The sequence below is a fragment of the Achroia grisella genome, unplaced genomic scaffold, assembly GCF_030625045.1.
Source record: "Achroia grisella isolate CSIRO2021 unplaced genomic scaffold, CSIRO_AGI_Agris_v1 utg204, whole genome shotgun sequence".
NCBI classification, from domain to species: Eukaryota; Metazoa; Arthropoda; class Insecta; order Lepidoptera; family Pyralidae; genus Achroia; species Achroia grisella.
The window spans coordinates 2,705,557-2,718,663 of NW_026712703.1; the positions used below are offsets into that span (position 1 = coordinate 2,705,557).

The following is a 13,107-nucleotide window of genomic DNA, read 5'->3' on the forward strand; positions in this document are numbered from 1 at the left end:
ATTATTTTTCGCATATTTGTATCATACTTACTGGAATATATATATTTATAACTAAAATAGCTTTGGAACTAATATTAATAAATAAGGATAACAAACTGGCCAGGGATGCCAACCGAATAAGAATCCTCGAATACTCGTAAGTACCTACGAGATTTTCAGTTTTCAATACGAGGTTGTTTTTATTCTTGTACAAGTTTGTACAAGACTTTTACCAGAAAATTTGTCAGAATCAAGTCCAAATACGATACGAAATTAGAAAGCTAAATTAAGCTAATATACGAGATTTTATAAGGTTTTTTATTTTTTCGTAATAGGCTAAAAATTTTTTTGTGTACTTGAAATACAAACAAGTTGTCGTCCTATCTGATGTTAAATGGAACCATCGCCTATATACGTGGGCTTTACTACGAATTACACATCATGCCCGCGTTACCATTTATGAATTGCCTAACCGGAGGACAAAGATGCTAAACGTAATATTTTACAACACTAACACTACAAAATGAAATAGCGTAGGAAACGGCTTAAATAGCCAGACCTCTGTCCATTACTACATTAAGTACTTACGCAGACGATTTTTTCCAAATCTACTTAGGTATTTATTAAGGTTGGCAACCCTAGCACTGTCAGACCCGATAAGCGTAACGACAGTTCCGATTTAGTACCCACTGATTCGACAATCGCGAACGTGCGCTCGTAACGTAAACTTTATTCTAATGGTTCACTACAAAATTATTGTAATTTTATAAGCACGCTTGATCGGTACGTATCTGTAGATATAGGGAGGATGCCTAAGATTAAAAAGTATAATACTTTTAAATATGGACTTCAATAAAACTGATATGTGGATCTTAAGTGAATAAAAAAGGAGAGGTTTACATTTTGATTGATTGATTTGATTCAGAACTTCGTCTAAATGACGCCAAGCAGAAGCCAAATCAGAATGTAGATGCATAGATATTTCGTAATATTTGGTCAATAGTTTATTAAAACTTTATAATAAATGATAATATATATAATAGGAATGTATATTATCTTATATATTGCTCTTTAGTGTGTACATTTTCTAAGTTATATTTGATCTTTTTTTTTCTTTCTTTCGTATCTATTTCCTATCTTTTGTTACGTTCACTCCCTGTTTTCACTTTTTCATTGTCAGACTATGTTATATGATATGTATATGGTATATTTGATTTATATATTTTATTTTATATTTATTTATAGATTGATATATATTATATGTATATATATATATATACGTATTTGTGTATGTATGTGCATGTGTTTACATGTATTTGCTTTTAGTATAAGTATAATTTTTTTTTTTGACCTTGTTTTTATTAATTATATTTGCACAGCCTATGGTTGACTGGTAGAAAATGCCTTAAGGCGTTAAGTCCGCCATATGTACTTTTACCTTGGTATTTTGTGCATTAAAGTTATATAAATAAAAAAATAAAAAAATAATAATGAAACAATTCAACCTAGCTGTGTTCAAGTCGGTTTTTTGTAGTCCCAAATGATTCTCATATAATTCAATCATTCATTCTAGTTAATTTGCATGGTACCACTTAACCGGGATGAATAGTGCAACCTTTGAATGTTCTTGCAAATATAAAAAGACAAAACGGAATCGTTATAAAAATCACCTTGCCTCAATGATTTACAAAGACGAATGTACCTACTTAACACCATTGAAATCGTATTCAGATAGCTACTTCCAAACTAGCACAAACAGGTTACACTGTGCAACTGTTTGTTGCATCCTGAGCTAGTTTCAAAGCTGCTTTAAGGCGTGTACATTTATAATCAAAAGCTGCTACAACAAACACTATGATATATTTCTGCAGATTATGTAAATGCTTATTATATACGTTTGTTTGGAAAGCGTCAAATATGGATCTATATAATATCAAGTACATTACACTGTTTATCTATACTTATAAATAAAATTGGAGTGTCTGTAATATTGAAATAACCGTTTGTTACTACATGCATATGAATATAAATACGGTATATACACCAAAAAAATCATTTTTTGTAACCATAATTTGTTTTTGGTCCGGGTAATCTCTGAATTGGCTGGATCGATTTTGACGTGAATTCTTTTGGTAGGTAGCTGATGTAAAAGGACTGAGGCTACTTTTATTTTAGAATAATAAAGTTAAATTCCACGCGGACGAAGTCGCGGGAACAGTGTCCAAAATATAGAAACAGAAATCTTTATTCAAATTCAAAAATCATTTATTCATGTAGGACATTTTAGCCGCTTATGAACGTCAAGTTTTTACATTATAATTTTTTTTCCCTACCGTCCAGTTCGGTACAATTGAGAAGAACTGGCAAGAAACTCAATTGAATTACTTTTTTATAAAAGCCAGTTTATTTACAATGCATAGGTATTTATATAGGTGTTTATGTCTAACATTAAATGAAAATCCCGAACAAGAAAACTATTGCCATGCACGCTCGTCATTCAAGTAATCGTTTAGTGAGTAATAGGCTTTGTTCAGTAAACATGATTTAACAGATCTTTTGAGCTTATTTAAGGGTAATTCCAATATATCCTTTGGTATCTTATTGTGAATTTTTATACCTATGCCCATAAAAGACCTATTGACTTTTTCTAAACGATACTTGGGGACAGCAAGTTTGTCTTTAAATCTAGTATTAAGTATTAATACAAATTATGAATATTGCTCTTTTTTGGAAATAAGTCAAGATTTTTATGAACATATAGGATATTTGAATATATAAATTGAGAAACAACGATGAGAATATTTGCCTCTTTTAATGAGTCACGACTTCTCATGTAGTAGATCGCTCGAATGGCACGTTTTTGTAATATTAATATATTTTTAATATCTGCCGCTTTTCCCCATAATAATATTCCATAAGAGAGTAAACTATGAAAATAACTAAAATAGACCAATCTAGCAGTATCAGTATCAGTGTACTGTCTAACCTTACGTACGGCAAAAGCTGCTGAACTCAGTTTCGCTGCAAGATTTTGAATTTGAGCTAGTATTAAAACTTTTAGACAGAGAAAAATTAACACATTTTGTTTTTTTAGCGTTTAATATAAGATTGTTAGTTGTAAACCAGTGCAAGAGACGCCGCAAAGGACTATTTACATCGTCATAATTATTAGTCATTCTATTAACTTTAAAAATCAATAAAGTATCATCTGCAAATAACACTACCCCGCATCTATCCAGCATGGATTTCTATCTATCATTTATGGATACTAGGAATAAAAATGGACCGAGAATAGATCGTTGAGGTACACCCATTTGCACAAGTGACCCGTCAGACGTAGCGCTGCTAACCTTTACTTTTTGTATTCTATCAGATAAATAAGATTTTATTAAATTTAAAGCGTTGTCTTTAAAAAGCAAGTTTTTTCAATGTGTTATGATCAACGCAATCAAAAGCCTTAGAAAGGTCACAAAAAACACCTATCGCATCCATTTTATTTTCCCATGCAGCAAATATGTGTCTGAGCAACTCTGCATCTGCGTCTGTAGTTGATCGACCTTTGAAAAAACCGAATTGACTATTGTGAATTAAATTATTTAAATTGAAATAACTGACAAGTTGCATAAGAATTATTTTGTCAAAAATTTTACTGAGCGCTGGGAGTATGGATATAGGTCTATAATTTATTGGGTCAGTCCTGTCTCCAGATTTAAAAAGTGGTATGATTTTACTAATTTTCATTATATTAGGAAATTTACCATCATCTATACATTCATTAAAAATAAAAGCAAGAGACGGCGCAATAATTTCCATTATACTATCCAGTATTTTAACAGATATACCCCATAGATCCTCTGTTTTTTTATTATTTAGCTGTTTAAATAAATGTTTAAAAAAATAAATTTAATAAGATCATTTTTAAAATTAAGTAATATATGCCACATTGTAAGAATGGTAATCTTTTAATAACGTCCGTATAGATCTACAGTTGTTATTTTATTTAAGGTAGTTATAGGATAATATAGTTTATATTTAAAAAAGAAAGTCAAATATTTTTGGTGCTAAAATATTGACATGGAATTTAAAAAAGGAATATATTATTGTACACACATACCAGGATAAGTAACAACTACGTTTTATATATATAGATAGGTTACAGATCGTAATTAGGTAAAACTTTGTAATTTAATACTTAATTATATATAATTAGTAAATTTTTCAAAGAATACATCTGTTCAAATAACAATTTCCAATTACCTAGATAATCTAATCTGATAATCTGTAAAACTATCCGCAGTAAAGTCAAAGCCGAAAGCTATTATTGAAATAAAACGTTTCAGCCATTCGTGTACGTCATATCAATTTTATTACTATTTTTAAATATTGTCTCAGGGCAATTAACATAGCACCAAATAATCACAAGCTAAGCAGATCTTGTATTATGAATACTAAACAACTGATAGAAATAGCTTACAGTCTTCTTTACACTATAAGCATAACAAACAATCTCAGTTGAGCTTTTATATTTAATTAACGCAGTAATAAAGCTACACTAAAGATTTTTGCAACAATTATTGTAAATTTGAAAGTTTTGGCGCTTTTTCAATTCACCCTGATAAATCAAAACATTATTTTATTATAAATGCAAATATATCTGTCTGTCTGTTTGTTATCCTTTCATGACTAAACGCATAAATTTTATTAAAATATTGAACGTCTGCTATTTTTTTAATTTTGTAAAATTAAAACTTCAAACAATAAAGCAGACGAAGTCGCGGGTAATATCTATTGTAATACAAAACAATATGTTCGCTATAGAAAAGATAAAAGTAATGATATCTTTCAAAAATTTGTTACTATCACGAAGCAATTTATAACACTGCCGCAATTGAAAAAAAACTGCACCAATTTACAATGTTAAGTCTGCGAGTCGCTTCCGCATTAATTAAAACGTAGATTAAGTGTAACGTAATATACCTCGATCGTATGTAGCGTAGAGGGCGTTTGTATGCCGCTACGTACCTAATATATTTCATATTTTCCACTTCGTACTTTAACACATTGCATATATTTTCACCCATGTCCGCCATATGCACCTTTATTTCTATTTTAGTGCATTGAAGTTTTAATAAAAAAAAATATTTTGTATTGCAAACCACGTTAAATCTTTTATAATCCAAAAAAATATTTAGATAACATTATCTGTTATCTAGATTATTTATTTTTTTGGAGAACGTCCTTAGGTGTTAAATTCACCATATGTATGTATGTACATTTATGTAGGTATTTGTGCATTAAAGTTTAAATAAATAAATAACCACAAGTATCGAATAATTTATTTTGCTATACGCGCAACTAAAGATATATAACATAATAGAAATATATATATATATATATAATTATATTTTTGAACGATATGCCTTGAGTCTGCCCATTACATATGACCATTCGGAATACAGATTCAATCAGGAAGAAGACAAGAAAGCCTGTTGTTTTTTAAATAAATGTGCATCTTTATATATTTAAGATTTTGTGTAGGTACCTCTTTGACATATGGTGCGATCGCGTTTTGTTACAATACCAAGGGCTAAAATAGTATATTACCTGCTGTGTCCGCGATTTCACATGCATCAATGTGTTATTCTGATGTATTAATTTTCAATAAAATCCGTTTAGTAGTTTTTGCGTAAAAGAGTAACAAACTACTAGGTAATAACTAAACTAACAAACATCCTTCAATACATCTGTCCACTCATACTCACAAACTTTCGCATTTATAATATTAATAAGAATTTCAGTCCTGCCTTTCTTACTTTGCTGTAAAAGCATTGAAATATGTACATGTACTATAGATACCAATACTACTGTTTTCTTATGTACCTAGTTTTAATTACGTACATGTTGGTACTATACTTATATATATCTAGATACAATACATAGATAAAGAAGAAAAAGTAAGATATTAATTAAATTAACACCTTTAAAACAAAATAACAGTCTGTTCATCGACACGCACAATGTACCAGTCGAAATGTTTTTACAGAATAAAATTGCTTACGTCACAACAATAAATTGTATTCAGTTTCGGAAACCGGGAGCTCACGTTATGAATCGAGGCATTGTTGTAAAAGCTTACTTCGAAATATAAATATACCTACATTCATGGACCGCTGACAGAGTAATATTCCATAGAGCCACATTGTTATCAGCTTGAAATTTAAATAATTGATTCAGGGACAAGATAACCGAATCTCGTTACGAAAATGCACAATGTTTATGTTTCATTTCAAAATTTCGCTTCAGACATTTACTTTCTGGTAACCTATTGTTGGTGTTTCACGCCAAATTGTTTTCATACGTAATTTTACTGGAAGTAGGGAAACGAAGTTGTAAACTTGATACTAAAATGGGTACACTTTTCTATTAAAATGTGATATTATATAGCCGTAAATAATGACGTTCGATGCTATAAAACTGTAACTGGGACATGCGATTACACGAAGTTACTAGATTTTAAAACACTATATAGTTGTATGTTCGTATTTAACTTTCTTAGATTGGAAGAATATTTCAATTACTTAATCTTACAAATCAGCCAAAGTTAGGGAAAATTGTAAAATATAACCATTTATAATTATTTCTATTTCATAAAGCCGGTCAGTGTCCAATTGTTTATTACTCACATAAATAGTTCAGGATTACGGCACTACATGGCGATTTTTGTAAAATACGGGCGATAAATTACGGGGGTAGGACTAGTTAGATGGTGTTATGATTAGAGAATTTGACCAATTATATAAGCTGATATTTGGAATACTAACACTTAATATAATATATGTAACTATGCAGCAAATATTGTACACTACTGTACAGGGTTTTCAACGATAAAGCTGGAAAGCAACCCTAACAATGCATTACTAAATTTTCACCCTAAACAATTAAGAATTACCAACTACTGCGATGCGATTCTTAGGTAGTCTTATTTTGTATGTCTATATGAAGATCTTAATATATAATCATAACTACTAGATGTAAGACCAAGAAATTCGATGTCGTCGGGGCAGTTCGCTGCTACTCGTAAATTATAAACAATTAAGGAATTATATATATTCATATATTATTAAGACAATTACTTTTTTAAAATACATATTTAATTTAAGAAAGACAGAAAGATAAAGACAAAGACAAATTCCTTTACAGTTTAAAATGAACTTTTAAATAAATATAAGGAAGTTATTTTTCTAGTATGTAGCTGCAAATACCTTTACAGCATGTAATCACATCGGTCGTGGTGTGCATACTCCGTCCCTCAAAACATAGACCCCTGAAACAATTTACAAGAAAAAAATTGAGTTACCTTATGCCATGAATTTAGATTTCTAAAAGAGTGAAGAGTGACTTTTAAAAGTTTGACTATTAAAAGTATATATATATAGCCATAAAAATATCTGACGATCTCAATGTTCTATCGACTTCCTCAGACTGTCTTAGTTCCTAAAGATCGCGGAGTAAAGAATATCTTTCAAAATATGTACATAGATTCAGTGGCCTGGATATTTTATACAATAGCACAGATGATAGTATAAACTTAAGCATCTCCCTAATATAAAGGGATTTAAAATATCTGTCTAACATTAGCTATTTATTGTTACAATGATAATAATTTCTTTTTCTAAATATATTAACTTCCGCTCTTCTATTACGTGGCTAGAAATACTTACGAACGCCACAGTTGCGAGCGCATACAAATTTGCCTGGATTAAAATAAGTAACATTATTTGAACCACATACTGGTTGGTATTCAGGTGTGGCCGGACAGTCCTGCACACATTGCCTCTGCGACGGGCTTTCAGTACTGTGAACAACAAAATTATATAACCACATAATATAATTTTATTACTATGTATTAAATGAAATTATACTGGGATAATAATTTGAATGTGTACTTATATTTAATCAATAACAATCTGTTTAATATTCATATATTATGAATGGTCCTCTGAGTTAACTGACCAGACTTCATAATAATAATAACCACCTTTTTTTGCGTCAAATAAAAACTATTACAAATGCTGCTTATATAATAACTAGCTACTCGCCCCGACTTCGCACGGGTGGGTGTACTTGTATTATTCTTCTAGAATCATCTTTCTATTTAAAAAAACCGCTTCAAAATCCTTTGCGACACTTTAAAGATTTAAGCTTACATATGAATAGACAACAACAGCGACTTTATTTAATACTGTGTAATGATGATGATAATAAAATTTAAAAGTAATGAACGAGACAAATGGTCTATAAATCACAAGGGGCAGTGATCTCTACTAGTCTGTTATAGCCCTTAATAGTAAATTAATACAATAAGAGATCGACGACGCCAATAGCACATAAGTTCTAAATTACTACTAAGAAAATAAACAAAACTTAAAATCATTGACAATAAATTAACAAGATTACAAAGTAATAAAATTGGACAATAATAAATTTAAAAATGATCATCCTATCATCTTCCACTGGTGCCCCGCTAGTGCAAACGGTTAACGCTGGCGGGAGCCGGAGTACCCATTAACATCCATTAAAAAGAAATCATGCAGTGTTTTAAGTTACAAATGCAATAAAGAGTATATACGTGTATAATAATTGTGAATTCAGTTTTATTATACATTGGAACAGAATGTTAAATAAATATATTAACTAGCTCATTACAATCACGGGTGTGGTTGTGAACAATATGCTATAGCTGTGTGTAGGTACTGTGTGCATTTTTAGGTCTAATTTAAAACTAATGCCTAATTGATTATTAATAAATCACGTTACGGGGTTCTTCTCATTCTCTACCAGCTAACTTTTAGGAATGCAAAGGTACATGAAGATATAGTACATGAATAGTTTAACAAACAAAAATTATTCTACATGATATTTATATCTGTATATATATCTTCTTTTAAATAAAATTGATTCGAGTTCGCCCTCGTGATTTTCAAAGAATAAATTACAGTATATATATTTATTTAAAGATTTTAATTATGTAAAAGCAACTAACCTGTCTTCGAAATATATTTGATCCGGTGAGAATGTACTAGACGGTATTTGTACGGGTCTACCCAAAATCGCATTCTGAGATCCATTGTATTGAGGTTCTATATCGTCTAATGTTCCACCACTGTTTAAATTACCTGAATTTGGGTACTGATTAGGTCTTTGTTGATTAAAAATAAGTCCCTGTTGTTGACCCTGATTCAAGCCAGCCTGTGAAGGATTCTGAAAGCCCTGACCCCCATTAGGATATTGAGACGCTTGCTGATTAAAATTAGGCCTTTGTTGTCCCGGAATATTTTGATACCCATTATTCTGTTCATTTCCATTCGGAAAGTTATTGAACCCAGGGTTATTAAAAGGGCGTTGATACATCTGATTAGGATATTGATTTTGTTCATAATCCGGATCTTGTATTGGACGCTGTTGGTTCAAATATTGTTGCTGATCCCACTGGTTTGGTTGAACTTGAGTATGGAGACCGGCAGATACTGGTGGTAGAATATTTCCTTGTACTTGACTTGGAAATTGACTTGGCCCCTTATTATTCATATCCGGTCTCGTATTACCCATTTGCTGATTTGGATTATTTCCATTTAATTGAGGGTTCTGGAAACTTCCTTGATTAGGGTACTCTGATCCTTGCCATTGATTAGGGTTATTAGGTAACTGAGGGTTAAAACCTTGGTTTTGCATAGGGTTAAAGTTTCCTTGATTAGGATTCTGTTGAAATCCGCCATTCTGAAAACGATATTACAGAAATACAATAATTTCAGGTATTGATAAAGCAAAAAGGTTTCCGATTTACCTAATAAGAAAAGGTAACAGTAACCTACTTTATTCCTACTATATTTATATTACTAACTACTAACCTAGTATATTTAGATTCATGTTGAATAAACACACTCACGAGTATTTTAATTTTAACTTAAAATGAGTGAGTGCAAGGTGATAGTATTTAACTAGGCTATTTAGTAGTTAAATACTATCATCTTACACTCAACTTCATATTGATAAGTAGCTTAGGTAGATACTATGGGTGATAAAATGTAATGTTGAATACATTAGTAATTTTGTTTCCTTGATGTCGATGTCTTTTAATATAGGTACTTACTACTCGTTTTTATAACTAGAAATCTTAATCTAAAATTCTAACATATTGATATAATAAAATTATCTTCACTAAGTAACTTTATATATTTTTATAACACCTTTATAACACCTTTAATCATTTCTACCCATTTGATGGAAAAATGCAGGCATTTTTTATGAACCTAAATCATAAAAATCAGGTGATACTTATTTAAAATATAAGTACATTACCAAAGAGATGTATTAAGTAGAAATGTATTGTAAAACATAGGTACCTACTGCAAATGTTTATTCCCCAAATATCTATAATGATAATGCAAGGGTGGTAGGGTATACATCTGTGTGTTTTTTTAAACATATAAATTATATCATTGATTTTTATATTATTTATTTAAACAACAATAGATATCTATAGAATTTATAATAATGGTCATACTTTTCTCTATATACCTATATTCACATTCTTTCTACAATAATTAAATTTACATTAAGTATTATCTCATTTCTCAATAACTACTTTAAATTTTCGAATTATATGTAGATAGATACTAATTACTTTGTTAACTAAAAGTTTAAAAATAACCAATTTAGATCTTTCAACAGTGAAAGTACCACAAAATTAAATGAAAATTTAAATTAGATATATTAAGTTACGCCTACCTGAGCACCACTAGGGTAAAACTGGTAAGGTGACTGTAAATTAGGCCCCGTATTCCCGCCGGGTCTTTGATTAAAGTTGGGATTTAGTTGGTTAAAAAGTCCACTAAGATCAAAAAATCTTGAGTTAACATCAGGTGTAATTTCGTCCTTTTTTTCCAGTGTCAGGGGTTTTTCCGTTTTAGACTCTTCTGCTGAATATGAGATGGAAATTAATGTAGATGCTGCAAAATAATAGAAAACAATGTATTATAGAAATATGTATTATAGAATAACATCTCTAGAGGACCTAGCTGGTCTCTCTGCTATCCATAACTTAAGCTCTATTTGGAAAACTTGGTACTAGTTGGCGCTGTGTGAATTATCCAGAAGTATTCATTATTATTTGTTTAGTTTAGTTAGTTAGCCGATTAGTTTGTTTTATACTGTACTGGCTAATCAGAAATGTATTTATTATTCTACATTTGTATTTAAATTACATATCTTTTTCTTCATCAAACTACATATTTCTACAATATTATTGCGCCATATCGGCATATACCTACCACACTATAAAACTCGTACCCAAGTTCTATTACTATTATTATTTAACACCTACAACAACTTAAGTCTACAACAAAATGAAGTTGGAATCGAAAACAAGCTAAAGTCCCTCGTGATAGAAAGTGGCGACGAAGTCGCCTTAGTCTATGTACGATTTTATGAACAGCACCACTACTTCTACATATAATCTATCCACTCAATATTTACTTTTCTCTGTTTATTATATAGGATATTAAGTATCAATAAATAACTTACTTATTATAAACCATGTGAATATCCAATTATTTTGACTATCAATAGTCATTTTTGCTATTTATTTAAGTTATTCAAATTTATTTAGATTTAGAAACACTCCAAAACCAAAACACCAGTCCCGCATGCGTTTGATTGCAACTAAATGCTTACTAACGGTTCAAGCAATAGATAAATACCAGTATTATTCATTAACATTAACTTAATAGCTTTAAACATTAATAATAGTCTATAAAGCAGCCATGATTTGAATCACATTTCCTTTGAATGCTTGTAGACTCATTGGAACGTATATAAAAATCTGATAACTAATTAACTACTTAAATAAAATATCTACCCACGCACATGGTAAATCCACTGTTAAATGAATAATACTAAGGGTAAAACCAATTTACTAATTTCATTAACCTATGGAGCTCTAGTCAGCCAATGATGGTGGTTTTGCGTAGGCATTGATCAACTAATCACTATTTATTTTCACGAATCTTCATTATGGATTTTTCCCCTATAAAGTTAGTGGGTCCTTTAACTAACATACGAGTATATCTATCCGTCATAATATTATATCTTATATATAAAATTCTCGTGTCACAGTTTTCATTCCCACAGGTTTCACTCCTCCGAAACGGCTTGACCGATTCTCACGAAATTTTGTGAGCGTATTGTGTAGGTCTGAGAATCGGCCAACATCTATTTTTCATCCCCCTAAATGTTAGGGGTAGTCCACCCCTAATTTTTTTTATTATTTTAAGGCAAAACAACGTTTGCTGGGACAGCTAGTAGAATATAAAAAGATAGCACAAAAAACATAAAAATGTTACTCTTCGCCATTGCGTTGTAATTAAGTCTAAATAGAATATGCCTTAATTTATTTGACTTTTAACCAAGATGAAATATAGGTCAAATGAAACCAATTACTTAATGGTAAAAACATGTTTGGGACCTTTAAAAGCTATGTAAAGTGTCTGCCCGGTTAAAAATCTGTCCTAGCGTCTATTGAAGGAATTTTGTCATGTTTTTGTTGTTCTTCCTCTAGGAAAAGAAAACCACACGATTAGTTTTATAAGGATATATAACCAACATACATACAGTAATGAGGACGACAACTGTTATTATACATTTTTTTAGTTCGTGTGAAAGATATACTTTAGATTTTCGTGATGGTTTGATGTGCAACATGTTATGTGATGAACGCTGCATTTAACCGAAGCATTATTAAGTAGTTATACATAAGTAAATTGTTTTTAAAACACTCACTTAAATAATTACGAGTTAAAAAAAGGAATTAAAATACATATGTAATCCAAAGGACGGCAGCATTTCAATTTTGATATATCTGATAATTCCCGCTCTTTTTTCATCAGGTTATCGACAATGAAGCATTCACCTACGTATTGATGACATCGCACATCCCGTGTAAAAAGGCCGCAACTACACTTGCGTCAAAAATGTTTTATTACATAAATAAAGCGAGCTTCACGGTTTACACCTTCTGTCAAAATCTCATGAAGCTGTGGCGAATTAACTATTATCGCGCGGCAACACCGT

General features: G+C 30.6%; 1 protein-coding gene across 1 annotated transcript; it reads right to left on the reverse strand.

Moving 5' to 3' along the window:
* Positions 1–7,217: 7,217 nt before the first annotated feature.
* On the reverse strand, positions 7,218–11,812 carry LOC131842053 (mediator of RNA polymerase II transcription subunit 12-like). The gene is made up of 5 exons (XM_059190487.1): positions 11,563–11,812; positions 10,768–10,988; positions 9,023–9,756; positions 7,771–7,834; positions 7,218–7,303 (listed from the first exon to the last, which is right to left on the reverse strand). Exons 1-5 carry the CDS (start codon positions 11,609–11,611, stop codon positions 7,289–7,291), a joined length of 1,083 nt encoding a protein of 360 aa, XP_059046470.1. The 5' UTR covers positions 11,612–11,812; the 3' UTR covers positions 7,218–7,288.
* Positions 11,813–13,107: the final 1,295 nt, after the last annotated feature.